Below are 14,842 nucleotides of genomic sequence, written 5' to 3' on the forward strand. Positions count from 1 at the left end.
TTCAAGCGGACGAAGTGATTGATGCGTAATTTTTATTACGTGAATTACGTTCTGTCAGATGATTACCACAGACTAATTATAGTTTTTTTTTGGCGCGTAAACGGTAATAGGTGTTATGTTGGTGTTACATCATAAAGTTAGTGTTGAATGTTTTATTGTAAACCTTTTTGTGTATTGCATCGTTTTTTAATAATAGTAAAATTCCTCTCTTAATGAAATTTTTATTAAAATTCCACATGTTAAGGTTATAATTATCTGTATTATGATTTTTATATCAAACTTACAATAGATGCTAGAAACTGGAAAGAAAATCACGTATCTACGTAAGTGAAGCTAAAAACCGGAAAGAAAACTACACACGTGCTTTTCATAACGGAAAATGTGCCCATGTCTAATTTAAAATTATATAAAAAATTTAATTAGTATAGATTATAAAAGCAAATATGCAAAGTTTGCACAAAATCTAGTAAGATTTAAAAATATTTAAAACATGCTGTACAGTTTTAAACCTAATTTCGAAAATCACTATTTTTTAACAAAACAGACAACTAAACTATTTTCTTTAACTTAATGCCGTCCGAAAATTAAATCGAAAACTAAATTTTTCTTTATTTAATACTGGCTGTAAAATCTCAACGCGTTTGTAAAAAAAAAGTAAACTATTTTTTTCTTAATCTCACTTGTGTACGTCACTCCACTTGCACTGCACGTGTTAATGTAAAACTTACCGTGAGCTTCATGTTGTCTTCGTACGACGTCGAAGACTGGTTGTGACCAAAGTCTGAAGCTTGCAGGCTTTATAGCGTCCCTCCCACCGCGGCAGTAGCTAAGAAGGGTGAACGCTTGGGTCCGATAGTTTTATGTGTTAATTGTGGCTAACATATTATAACAATCAATTTACTAAATTAGATGATCAACTGGTCCCGTCTTGCTTCGATGATAAATATTTTTTTACCATAGCCAAAGGTAAAAAAGTAATCTAAGATCAAACGAACATTCCATTTTCATTTTGAGATTTTTTTAAATCAAAATAATCTAGTTTTAGCTAAACTATGAATTACAATAACGTATTTTGGTTAGATAATTATGTTCCTAATACACTACGTAACAGTTTTCTGAACTTTAATGTTCTTACATCTTAAACTAAACTTCAAACATAAAGCTAAAAGTACATTTCAAATCTAGAAGTAAACTTCAATCGGGATACAGTTTCGGTCACTATAACCGATACGTCATAACCGAGATCACATGATACTATTCTAGTTATAAAAACAAATGATTGCTTAGTCTCGAATAAACATTGTCTGTTTAAATTGTTTAGTAACGTATGACAACTTCCTAATTTAGTTTAGTTGGTCTCCCTTAGTGTAGATCTCATAAGTGCGGGATTCCATTCCGCATTCGACTAACCTCACTGTTACTTACATTCTTTTTGTAAAAGTTCAGACAGTTTTAATATAATTAATGTATTTCAAGGTAAGAAATCTGCACTAAGGGACTGGCTTAGTAACCAATAAATCTGATTACAAAACAACAATAACAATCTATGCGTATCCAACGCTTTATATTATCTGTACTTTAATTAGCATTTTATAATCTGTTAAAAATGCACGCCGCAGTGCAACTTGCCGGAAACTTTTTACACATATTTCTGCAATCCAAACTAATTTCAACATCACTATTTAACGTTAAAAAATATTGTTTCATTTTTATAGTTGAGAAATATATAATTTTTATTTAAACACAAGAGGACGTTATACTCGTATTATGCACTAGGGATCTATCCCGGTTCGTACGGATGGATAAACGTGTTATAACAATACTAAATATAGACCACTAGCTTTCATTCGCCACTGTGTCCCTGTAGAATTAAAAATAAAAATAAAAATAAGTAGCCTCTGTGTTCTTCCAGACTTCACTCTACGTCTATGGCAAATTTCATCACGATCCGTTTAGCAGTTTAGGCTGCAAACTCTAACAAGCATCCATCTATCTAAACTTTCGCATTTATAATGTTAGTAAGTAGTAATATAGTCGGGGATATAATAACATTGAAATAGTTAAGGATTTTTTAAGAAAACCTACTTTATTCTAGAAGTATTCCTGTAGTATTGTATCCATAACATTTTTTCATGTCTAAAAGTGTTTCTAAGTCTAGACCAGTGTCCATTAACATAACTGGAGCAAGTGAATGCGTCTGTTTGTTTAGATTTATCGTCCACACAATATCTTGTAAACGTAACTATAGCGAAATGTTTTCCTTATCCATCCAAATCAATGTAAATTATAAACATGTTGTATATCTTTTTTAAACAGTCATGCGGGTAAAAGTTAGTGAGGTGTGAAAAATAAACTCTTGTAACGATGAAAAATTGCTTTGATATGCATGATGTCTGTTATATAATTTTATAGACAAAATAATGTAACTTTTTAGACATAAGTCTGTGTATATTGTAAAAGATTTAGAAATAAAATTATTTTTAACGGAGACATGTGTATTGGTAAAATATGTACAGAAAAAGACAAAGAAAATACGATTACATTTATTCTTCTTTTTTTCTAATGGCTTGAGACCTAAATACATGTAAAAACTCCTTGAACAGTCTGTCTTTTTGATGCTGGAAATAATGACTTTTCAATATTTGCTACTTGCCTTTTTTATACATTAGATTCCCAAACCCCTGAGCCAATATAACATAGGTGGCTCAGGTTTGATCACTTGACTTGGACTACAAGCTATGGGTTGGAATCCCGTCATGTACCAATGTGATTTTCGATCACCCATAGTCATCCCCTTACTAGTAGGTTCCGAGCGAGGTGATGATTCGCTAGATTCCTGTTCTTTTCTTTGCAGAGTTCTAGATAGAAGGGAGAGAATGAGAACATTAATAGCGTTTAAATATTGACATACTTTTGACGTTTCAAAACACCTTCCATATAAAAACTTCAACGCGTTAGAACATAATGTCTACTCTCGTCTTAAGAACAATTTTAATTACCAACATATTTATTTTAAAAAAAGGCCTTTAATTAGCTTGGTACGAGTTTTTAAACTATCTATACTATTATAATAAAGCGTAAACACACACTTCTTTGTTCCCTAAGATGTCAGCAGTATATTTTTAAATAATTCGTTTTTTAATAAAATGCCCTACACTTACGTCACGCTTTAGGCTATATATTTTAACGACATTAAACTTAGGGGGTAAATATATTGGATAAAAACCCCAATGTGGGAAAGATCTGCCAACATCAAGGAAGCAAGGTTGTCATCATGTCGTGTCATTTTGACATTTGTAATTGATAATTTGACAAATGTAAACAACGAAATTTTTCATAATTTCATGCGGATGAAGCCGCACGGGAACCGCAAGTGTATACATAATTTCCTTTAATTACGTAAATAGATCATAATCTTCTTGCCATTTACCTACTGTGGGTCAGCGCTGTTTACTCTTCTGTAAATCTCCATCAATTATTATAGCTTTTTTCACACCCTTCTTACGCTTATCCACTTTTATATAACCTTTTTATTCATACAGATAACTAAAAATATTCGCCACTTATCATAACTTTGTAACATTCGCTAAACTTTAAATACCAGCTTTATAAAGTGCAAAGTTCAAAAGATAATCCATCTGCAACCCGTCCATCCTTCAAGTTAAGAAATCTCGAACAAATAAATCATAAGCAATAACATACACTCTAAATTCTAAATATGCATAATTAAAGTTAGTGCATCGCTAAAAACCTTGTTTGTAACCACACCTTTAAGGAGTCCTTGCTGTATTCCAACGAGCGGTCATTCGCGAATTCGAAAGAACCAAAGACATTTAAAAAAATAGACGAGGCATAGTGAAAAAACTATTTTCACCGGTTCTTTCTTTGAAAGGCCCGTGTGCTTGTATTAATGTGTAATAAAACATTTTACAAAGTCATAATAATATCTATCTTTTTATTTAAAATAAACTAAACATGTTACAAAATAAAATATGAAGACTTAAATGTTATTAAATAATATCTACTGGCAATTAATTTAAATGTTATACAATTTATTACATTGACATGTTTTAAGCATCAACCAACATGTAAAAAATGTGTCAATTGAAGTGTCAACTATGCCTTCTCTATATATTTATTGAATCTCTTTAGTCATAACATTTTCATATACGTCAGATACCTTTCAGTTAAAGTGCTGTCAAAATCAGCCCAGACGTTTGAGAGATTACCCGAAACAAAAGCGCTCCTGTGGACGTACGTTATGATTCATTGTCACAAATGATAACATTTAATAAGGGCAATAAATACCTAAGTAAACTCGATTTGTTCCTAGAATAGTTTCGCATTACTATGTTTTTAATTATTTTCATATTTAGATATTATGTTGGTACTTCCTCAAAATTATAGGTACTTACTAAAGAAGTATACAACATTTATTAAATTCAAAAACACAAATGTACTGTTGTAATATTGTATTTCATTTAAGACCTTGCTATTAAAAATACGCTCCACAAACCTGAAACTACAGTTTCTATGACTGTGTTCGTGTGCGTTCAAAGAAAACATTACAACAACAAAGTTTCGACATTTTTAATTCACAAAACGGTGTCGAATAACTCGGTGCTTCTCAAATTCAATTATGAAATTAAAGCAAGTAATATCGAATGTAATTTTAAAGTACTTATATAAATTCTTAAGTTAAGCAAAATAACAATCACAATTAAATATCAAAACCCTATATGTGACCTCAAATTTCCTCTAAGAGACGTAAGCTTCTCATCTGGAGCAATTAAATGCATATTTAAGATGAAACATACAACTACGTTGAATGAATGAATGAATTTACAAAAATAGAAATTACATAAAAGGACTTATTTTTAACAAAACACAATCGGGGCAAAAGGTAGCCAGCTCAACATATGCAGGATGGACTAAGCCGTTCCTGCGCCGATTTTCAGCTGGCTCCTTAGGACTCGAGTACTTTATAGCTTAATTATTAAGGTAACCGGCCATACTAATTACATATATATACAGAAATTAATATACACTTTTAAAAAGAAAAAAACGTTGACGCTTGTAATATCAATAGCTGTCAAAAAATTAAAAACGTGTTTAACTAAACAGTGACTAACTATTCTGTTATAACAGATTAAAAAGAAATCATACTAGATACGGGTCTTACAGCTGACTTCTGAAGTCATGGAATGCAGAATTAAATAATGATTCAAAATTTCGTTCTATGACGTCATAATCACGCGCAGCACTAAACTGGTTTTGATAGCGGAATTAATTTAATGTTGGATTGTATAGAACCGTTTATTCTTAAGTAACCATAAAACTACTAATGCATAAAAATACTTTAATCTCAAAAACAAATGTCATTTGCTACATCTTTTGTTTTACAATTAGATAAAAACCTAAGTAACATTCGATAGCTTTTTAATCTGTTAAGATTTCCTGTTTCCGATTTAAAACTATTACATTAAACTTCTATAAAACAAAATCATTTGACACGTATTTCGCAAGAATTATCTCTAATAATCCAGAACAGAAATGCAATTTGCTTTATTTACCAAAAACCTAAATCAAATTAATTATTTGTACCTTTTAGTATTTGAATGTTTCATAAAATCTGTTACGTGTTGTTAAAACTTCTATTTCCGAATCTATATATGGCAATTGTGGCAAATTTTAATGATATCACTATCAAGTATTTTTATTAAGTTTAGGTTTAAAAGTATTTATATGAAAGGAAACCACTTTGAATATTTTAATCGCAATTAATTGCATTATATAACGTTGCGGATTACACCTTAGAGCATCTCGTAATAAATATGCAACTAAAAAAGGAAGCAATACATCTTCCTTATTAAGTGTCAGTCGATATTTTGTATAAAATTAGTCACAAGAAAGCAACATTTCCCAATATGGCGATAGAAATGCAATAAAATTCTAATGATTTTTTTATAAAACAGGAGTCTAAGATAGATAGACGACTAAAAATAAAATATAATTCCTGTGCCGCAGCCCAAATTTGAAAGAACAGTAGTTTCTTAGTAAGTATACCACAAAATAGAAAACTAGCTGTTACTTGCAACTTCGCTCGCGTGAAATTATAAAATAATAAAAACATAACCTATGTTGCTCACAGACAAATTACCTTTCTAACGGTGAAAGAATTTTTAAAATCGGTCCTGTAGGTTTTATGTTTTTTTTTTCAACATATACAAATATCCAAAAATACAAATCTTTCCTAATTATTATATAGATATAGATATAGATGGGTCTCATATTGTATTAAAGAAGTCCAATCCCTGGACCGATGACCCGGTCAAGGTTAAATCGATAATTACTAACAATACGGAAGACGTAACTACAGTACTAATATACTAAAATGTATATTTAAATCTACATAATCGATTAATGGTAAAAGATAAAGTGTCGTTATGATTCTATGAGCATGCAACCTGTTATCGCATCACGTATTGCGTCCGATAATTACATCGTTATGTACGTAATAAATAATAGATGGTGGAACTGGGCTAGCGGCGTGATTGATACATTAGTTACATATTAGTGCGGTGGGCGATAGCGCTTGCAAAAAGTTCATACAAACGCAATAAGACGACAGATAATTGAAGCTTTCTCGAAATATACTTTAATGCAATTTGTGTCCCACATTCCTGTTCTGTAAGAGAATGGTCGGAAGAAATATATGGCTTCCAATCATACACAAATCAAATGAAACGCAGGATAACTTCTACGTGACGTCTTTTGCGTGATCGTGGTGGCGTGGAATACGACAGGATTCTTGACCATTTCTGTAACTCTTGCAGTTGCGAATTATACCATGTATTTTTGTGTGTTAAAGTAACTCAAAAACTACTGTGCTCATTTCAAAAAATCTTGCACCATTGAAAAAATACGTAGCTAAGTAATGTAGGTAATGGTTTGTTAGATTTTTTTTTAATCTGCAAGCAACAGCTCGTGATAAATTAAAACTGAATGAATAAAGAGAGCATTACACTCTTAAACATGACGCAGAACGTTAGTTAATTCGATATCGTTTAACAAACAAGTTATTTGTACATAATTGCAAGATATTACGGGCGTTGTTTTTCAGGACGCAATGAAGCAGCCAGCAGAGGCTAAATGCCTTACTTAATGACAGAGAAGTCAGACGTAACCTAACTGGTATGCACCGATTTAATAAAACTCAAAACATTAAAAAATAAAAATCTCAATGATAAATAGGAACAGTTACATTTAGGAGTTCTTTGGAATGATATGATCAAACTATCGGTATATAATTCTGTAGTCTATAGTAAGAATTTCACCTACAAATGTTGCTTTTAATATACTAACTGTGAACTTCACGCGTGACTAAAGATGATATTCAAACATTTTTAATATCCGTATGTTTTAATAGAAAAGTGGGCTAACGGTATTTATAGAGTTGCGTGTAATCTACATTTCATAGACATGCAAATAACGATAACGCAGAGCAAATAAATCGATTCTTATAATCGATATTGATCGATTATTCAATCTGATAGTACAATTTATTTGTCTCAAATTGTTGGTGATGACAATTGACAGTCGAAACTTGACTAAACTATCGCACAACTGTTCTACGATTATCGATTGTCGATTGTTTCGTAGCCAATTCAACTGTTTAGTTACAGAACTACAAATCGAGTAATGTGCGCACCTACATATAAGGCATAGGAAACAAAGCAAGACTAAACAGGTGTTCGATAGTGTAGTCAAAGGTGTGCGCGTGATCTATTTTATAGTCTCTGCGCTTCGTCTAGTAAGTTTCGTGCCGGAGCCCATCTCCTTATCAGTAAGGAAGAAATGGAAGGGGTATTAGATTTTAAGGGGAATAGGGAGGGCTAGGAATCGGGGTAGTAAACCTTTTTTTCTTAGAATTGAGACCATTTGTAAGCAATTGTTTCCCAAACCATTTAGAGTTGAATAGAATTAAACTTAGGTATATATTGAGTATAAGGAAAATTTGTAAGTTAATATTCGCTATTGGTGTTTTATTCATTCCATTTTCAAATACTAAGCATCATGTTCCCTTACCGTTAGTCCGCGGCTGTCATTTGAGTCATTTGAGATATAACTTACGTAAGTTTTCATTGCGCAGGTCTATTACAGTATTACGACAATCGTCACTAATACTTAATTAAACTCGATCGCAATAAATTGCACCATTCTTGTTACGGGAAACAATAAAAGAAAAAAAAAGTTGTAAAATAAGTGTTGTACATATTTTTCATATGACAAGCTGTCGCCCGCAAACTTCGTTAGCTCAAATTTGGATCACCCGTTACGCCAAAGACCCGTCGAAATCGGCCCAGTCGTTTCAAAATGCGATTTTCGTTTTCAACAACACAAATACATCATCTTTTCAAAATCTGGAATTTTTCTTTTGATATTGCAAACAGACACTCCAATTTATTATAGATATAAATAGTATATACTTGCTTTCACCCGCGACTCCGTCCGCGTGATATTAAAAAAACAAAACAGAGTAGCCTTTGTATTCTTCCAGACTATCCTCTACCATGCCAAATTTAATCGAAACACGATCAACAAACCCTACAAACTCTAACAAACATTCATCTAAACTTTCGCAATTATAATATTAGTATGAATAACATAAGCACCATTATTATTTTGTTCAAACCATTTATTTATTTAACAAATGCGTTTTCGTATTAGGAAATAGACATTAAAAAAGAAATTCTGTAATTAGATTCCGATCATGTATTGCTCTAGCGAAACTACAAAATAAAAAACAACTCTTACTTTTACTAACGGATGTTACCTTATGCATATAATCATAGGCAACGATTTTATCTTTATAATCTGAATATACAGCGTGTTTCATTTTCTCGGAAAAACAATAAAATAAAGTATTATGCGACCACACTTTGTCACTTTTAGTTATCATACTTATATTATAAATGCGAAAGTTTACATGGATGTTTATTAGAGATTGTAGCCTAAACGGCTGGACGGATTTCCATGAAATTTGGTATAGATGTAGAGGATAGTCTGGAAGAACACATAGGCTATTCACTGTTGTGTTTTAAATAACACGCGTACGGATGGCAAAAGCTAATAGATATGTAATAGACTAGCTGTTGCTAGCGATTTCGCCCGCGCAAAATTATATAGATGTCACTCACAGATAAATTACCTTTCTAACGGTAAAAGATTTTTTAAAATCGGCCCAATTGTTTTTGAATTATTTTAATACAAATCTTTTCTCTTTATAACACTAGTATAGATTAATCCATTTAGCAATGAATAATGAATATCTAGTTAAAAGCAGTATTTAATATTAATTACTAAAGCAATTTTATCATATCCCAAGTTTTACATAATTATCCCGGTTTCTTTTCAATTTAATTATACCAAAAACACAAATTAAGTTAATAACAAGCGGTAGTTGATGTCGGTGTTAATTAAGAATTTTGCAACTCCACGTGCCTCGCATTTATAATATTTGATTACGCAATTAACATTTCTAACTAAAGTTATTTTTTTTTACATGCCGCCCACGGACGACACAATTGTATTGTTTACATATTTTACGAAATGTAGATAATTGTACATATAATTCTTCTTAATAATATTAGAGCTTTTCGTATACAAGTAGCTTTTTAAGCGACGATAAAAATCTATTTCATGTTATCATAAGAACTTCAATTGTTTCCTTTTTATTTAGTATAAAGTTAAAGTCTATTCAAAAGTTTTAGACAGTCCATCAATAAAAACTTAATACTTTTGTCCATATATAAATTAGCTTTCGCCCGCGACTCTATCCGCGTGGATTTTTTTTTATTATTATAAATGCGAAGGTTGAGATGGATGGATGTTTGATAGAGTTTGTAGCCTAAACGGCTGAACGGATTTTAATTAAATTTGGCCGAGACGTAGAGGATAGTCTGGAAGAACACATAGGCTAATCAGTTTTGTTTTTTTAATTCCACACGGACGGAGTTACGAGCGAAAGCTAGTAAGATAATTTTATTGAATTGAGTCATGACAACGTGAGGCATATTATTCTAGCGTTGCCAATTTCATTATCAAAATAATTTGATACGTAGAAACAAATCTGATCTACTTTCACTGCACAACAATCACTAGTAACAACGGTGCGAGGCCGAGCTAACACAAGATATATAATTGAAGACATTATGTAAGAGAATAGGGCTAGTGTCCGGATAGTGCGGTAGCAATCGCTGTGATTTTAGACTCACAGCAAAAAAGGAGCTCTTTAAATCATCTCTATAAACTAGCTTTTACCCGCGACTCCGACCGTGTGAATAAAAACATAGAAACATGTGTTCTTCCTGATTAACATCTACATCCATGCAACATTTCATCGAGATCCCTTCAGCAGTTTATACTACAAGCTCTAACAAAAATCCGTCTAAACTTTCGCAACTGTGGCAACTAACAGCAAAAAGAAACTTATTCAAGCATTTTCTGCCTAACAGAGTAGTGACGTCATGGAATAGGCTTACGGATTCAGTACTGGCGGCTCCAACAGTCAACGCTTTTAAAAATAGACTAGACAAACTTAAAATCTCCGAGCTTTACAACACACACGCATCAGCTAATTAGCTGCTAGTGTGTCACCCAAAATAATAAATAATAATAAATTATACTATTAAGAAGCACTTTAAAAATTGTAATATTTTTAAAATAAACATCTAATCTTTCTTCTTTCATTAATGCAGTTTTACTAGTTTTCCAATAGTACCAATGTTTGTGTAAATTAACGTTGGAAATATATGGTAAAACGGGTAACCAGTCAACATTAAAGTTCAATGTTTCACTTTCTGAGATACCAACAGCTCTCATTCTAACCTGGCATAATGCGGAAGTTGATAAAGGCTCGTACACACGAGAAGGAAACCGATTTAAAAACAACCCACTTTTTGGGGATTAATTCCGCGTTTCGTCTTATGAGTGTTTTGCCGCAGGCCCTACTTTAGTCCCTTTTACTTCCCATCCTTTTTGTGGATTGACGCTGTAGAAGACGCAAAGGAAGGAGAAATATCCTCTTCAGCTTCATAATATTATAGTATAGACTATTAAAATATTTAAATCCATTCTAAATGAAAAGATGTTGCTACAAACTTAACAAAAAAATGTGAATGCAATGTAGACGCAGCTTAATGAACTAACAAGCATGTCGCGATTCAAATACTTCGCAATACTCCTGATCAATTTCTAATCATCTACTGAGCTTGTGAAAATTCTGTACATTAGCGATGATACAATGATTATAGTACGTACAATTTGAGGTGGCACGCGCAGCGTAATAGTACTCTTCTTCCGCACGTGCCAAATCAAATGCCCAATACATTCTATACTGGTTCTAGCGTCGCTGGCTCAGTGGTTTGAGCACTTGACTCATAATCTACAGGTCTTGGGTTCTTTCGATTTTTCGAATTTTCATATGTACATAAATTACTCGACGTTCTTACGCTAAGGGAAATCATCGTGATGCCTTCACATATCAGCGAATAAATTCAAAGACATGTGTGAAGTCAACCAATCCGCGCTTGCCCAGCGTGGACTATGGCCTAGACACACTAACTTAGGGTAGCCTCCGAGCCCCTCGGTGGAGACGTATAGTGTGCTGATGATGATGATGATGTTCTTCATGATTTCAAGCTTTCTGTTCACTCAAATCTAAAATGTGACAGATTGATAGTCCAACGTACAAGTTCAAGAATATAGAGGTATTTTTTGCCGCAGTGCAGGTTTGAAATAATCCAAAAAAAGACAATGTGCAATAAGATGATCCAATTTATATCTTTAATAATGATAAGCGAAAACTGCAAGACATCCGATGTGCTAGTTTAGCACAAGTGGAACTAATTTGGAATGGCGTCACTACAACCTTGCCTGTATGTATAACATTTACAGTGACTATAAATTGTGAAGACAAAAATATGTAAATCAATATTAAAAATCAAATTTTTGTGTTGGTAAGGTAGTTGTTAGACGGTGTAAATCGTGACTCAAAGAATGTTGGCATAATAAATTGGAAATTAGTAGCCACTAATAGACCGAAGAGGAAAAAATTTGCTTGACCAAGCCAAGGCCCACAGAGGACTGTAGAGCTAGGGAAGAAGAAGAAGGTAGTTGTTAATCGTTACACCAGATCAAATCAGATCAGATCAAATCTACACGTCTATTCTCCAGGTTCGGTCCTCACCATGAACCAATGTGCTTTTCGATTTTCGAATTTCATATTAAACTGCTCTGGGTCATCGTGGTTGATGGCCTAATCACTTCTAATTGAATAGGCTCCTAGAAGATTTAGGCAACAATTCTCAATCAACGTACTCGTATATTACGACTAGGTGCCCGCGACTTTGTACACGCAAAATAAGATATAAACTGGCCTATAATATGCCCGTCTATGTTAGCTACCCTTCAGTGAAAGTCCGGTCGAAATCGGCCCAGCCGTTTCGGAGATTAATCGGAACAAACTTGTTTTGCGGACAGACAGACAAAAAAAAATGCGATTTTCGTTATCAGTAGCGCAAATACATTAATGCTACATACAGACACTCCAATTTTATTATATGTATAAAAGATTTAACGTTGGTTTGAAGAAAAGGTGTCGATCTATGAACATTTCTTACATAACGTAGGTTTCACTATATAAACAACCGTATAGAGATTGTTATCTAATTTAAAAAATGCTAAGCGAAACCTTATAGTATTGATGTTTTAGAATTTAAAATATAATATCCTAAGAAATTGAAATTACTTGTTACCATTTTCGAGTGATATTTTAAAAAGGTGGCTTTAATATGATTTGACATTGAACACCACATTTTCTCTATGTATGACGAAATCCACCTGTATGTTACTTTAACAATGCATTGAACGTTTCGCTGAGTTTTAATTCAAACATGATTCGAATATAACAATTAAAATATATAGTATGTACAGGTGTTCATAATAAAGAAAATAAGCAAATAATAAGTACATATTACGGCAAAAGATTCTAATTTCATTACTTTCATGTTTTTTTTATAAAACAACGGGGCAAATAAGCAGCGGCAACACCGAGATGTTCTTCAACGCCCATGGACATTCGCAATACTAGGGGAACTGCAGATGCATTGCCGACCTTTGAAAAGGTAATATGCTCGCTTCTTGAAGGACTTTAAGCGTTATTTGTGAATATTTTATGATAATTATAAAGCCGCTAACGAGGCTCAAGGGGTGTGAGTATTATGCTTTTATAGGCACTAGATTCCACTTCTGTTTCTATCGGATTTATTAAAAATAGGCAGCCCTGATGTTATATTGAATAGTATCCAACATCCTTGAATACCGTGCTGTACATTTATAAATAGCACAAAGGGTGCAGATATACATAGGTATAAGTATGAGTGTCTCTTCGTAACAAGGGAACAAAGTCTTCGCCGGGCGCCAATCAGCGCGGCCCACGAGGGGCGGAAACTTTGAGTGATTCAATTAAACTTGAGCCCGCCCTTGTCTGATGACTCCGTGGAGGGACTCCGCTACGTAACGAGTTTGAACAGGGCTGTCTATTCAATTATTATTATACCAAAAGTAAAAGACACAAGTAGGTGACTAAAAGTTATGACACCCTAACAATACAATTACGATGAGTGTATTACACCCGTAGTGTAACACTACCTTTCGCCCGTGGCTTCGTCCGCGTGGAATTAAAAAATTAAGTATCCTATGTGTCCTTCCAGAAATCCTCTAGATCTATGCCAAATTTCATCGAGATCTGTTAAGCCGTTTAGGCTACAAACTCTAACAAACATTCATCCATGTAAACTTTCGCATTTATAGTATTATGATGTAAGTACTTTCGATTTCCTTATAAAATAGAGATTTTTTTGGGAGAATGTGAAAATGCAGTATTTTCCATCTGTATACGAAATGCAATTAAACCTTACTTCAAGACAATGATGTTTACAATGATGGTATGGTATTTCCCTTTTTCGAGTATAATACGTATTAACATAATTACTAGGACAATCAAAACCAGCTCTACCAGTTTTGTGCACTGTTTACGTAATTAATAAAAAAATTATTAATTTTTCCTAAGTGCCAGCCCTGTATCTTAAAGCGGCACATCTAACCCCCCTAAAGCGGAGCGTCAAGCGCGACTCTCGTAACCGCTAAGCCCGACCTGTGACGTTATCTCACCCCACTTAAGGTACCCCAATGTTCCTCTCACCCTACTACACTCCCTAACTCCCTACAAACATCGCATACACGCAAGGATACGAATGTTAACGCATTTTGAACACTATCGCCGTTGAATAAGGTGTATTAGATACTGTTTAAACGCAAAACGTAATTTGCAATAATAATCGAGGGATTCGCTGTTAGGTAACGATAGCTTTCGATGGTCTAAAGTAAATCTATACTATTATAATAAAGCGTAAACACACACTTCTTTGTTGTATAAGATGTCAGCAATTACAGCATATTTTTGAATAATTCTTTTTTCAATAAAAAGCCCTACACTTACGTCTCGCTTAAGACTATAAATTTTCACAAAATTAAACTGAGGGGGTAAATATTTTGGATAAAAACCCTAATGTGGGAAAGAGACCATAAGGTGTTGCCAACATCAAGGAAGCAAAATTGCCGAGGTTTGTCATGTTATGTTATTTTGACATTTGCTATTGATAATTTATCAAATGTAAACAATAAACTATTTTTTTATACTTTCATGCGGATGAAGCCGCAAGAGAACAGCTAGTGATTTATAATAAAGTAGCTTTATAAGAAATGCAATATAAAAATA

At 33.1% G+C, this 14,842-nt stretch overlaps 1 protein-coding gene across 1 annotated transcript in view; it reads right to left on the bottom strand.

The window, feature by feature from the left end:
* LOC106110527 (repetitive proline-rich cell wall protein 1) overlaps positions 1 to 805 on the bottom strand; it is a 5,618-nt gene extending 4,813 nt beyond the window's left edge. The window contains exon 1 of the mRNA XM_013292384.1: positions 729 to 805. Within this exon, the coding sequence (XP_013147838.1) occupies positions 729 to 740 (12 nt within the window). The 5' untranslated portion in view covers positions 741 to 805. The remainder of the gene's footprint in view (positions 1 to 728) is intronic.
* Between the last annotated feature and the right edge of the window lie 14,037 nt (positions 806 to 14,842).

This window comes from Papilio polytes, unplaced genomic scaffold (genome assembly GCF_000836215.1).
Source record: "Papilio polytes unplaced genomic scaffold, Ppol_1.0 DF824225.1, whole genome shotgun sequence".
NCBI lineage: Eukaryota > Metazoa > Arthropoda > Insecta > Lepidoptera > Papilionidae > Papilio > Papilio polytes.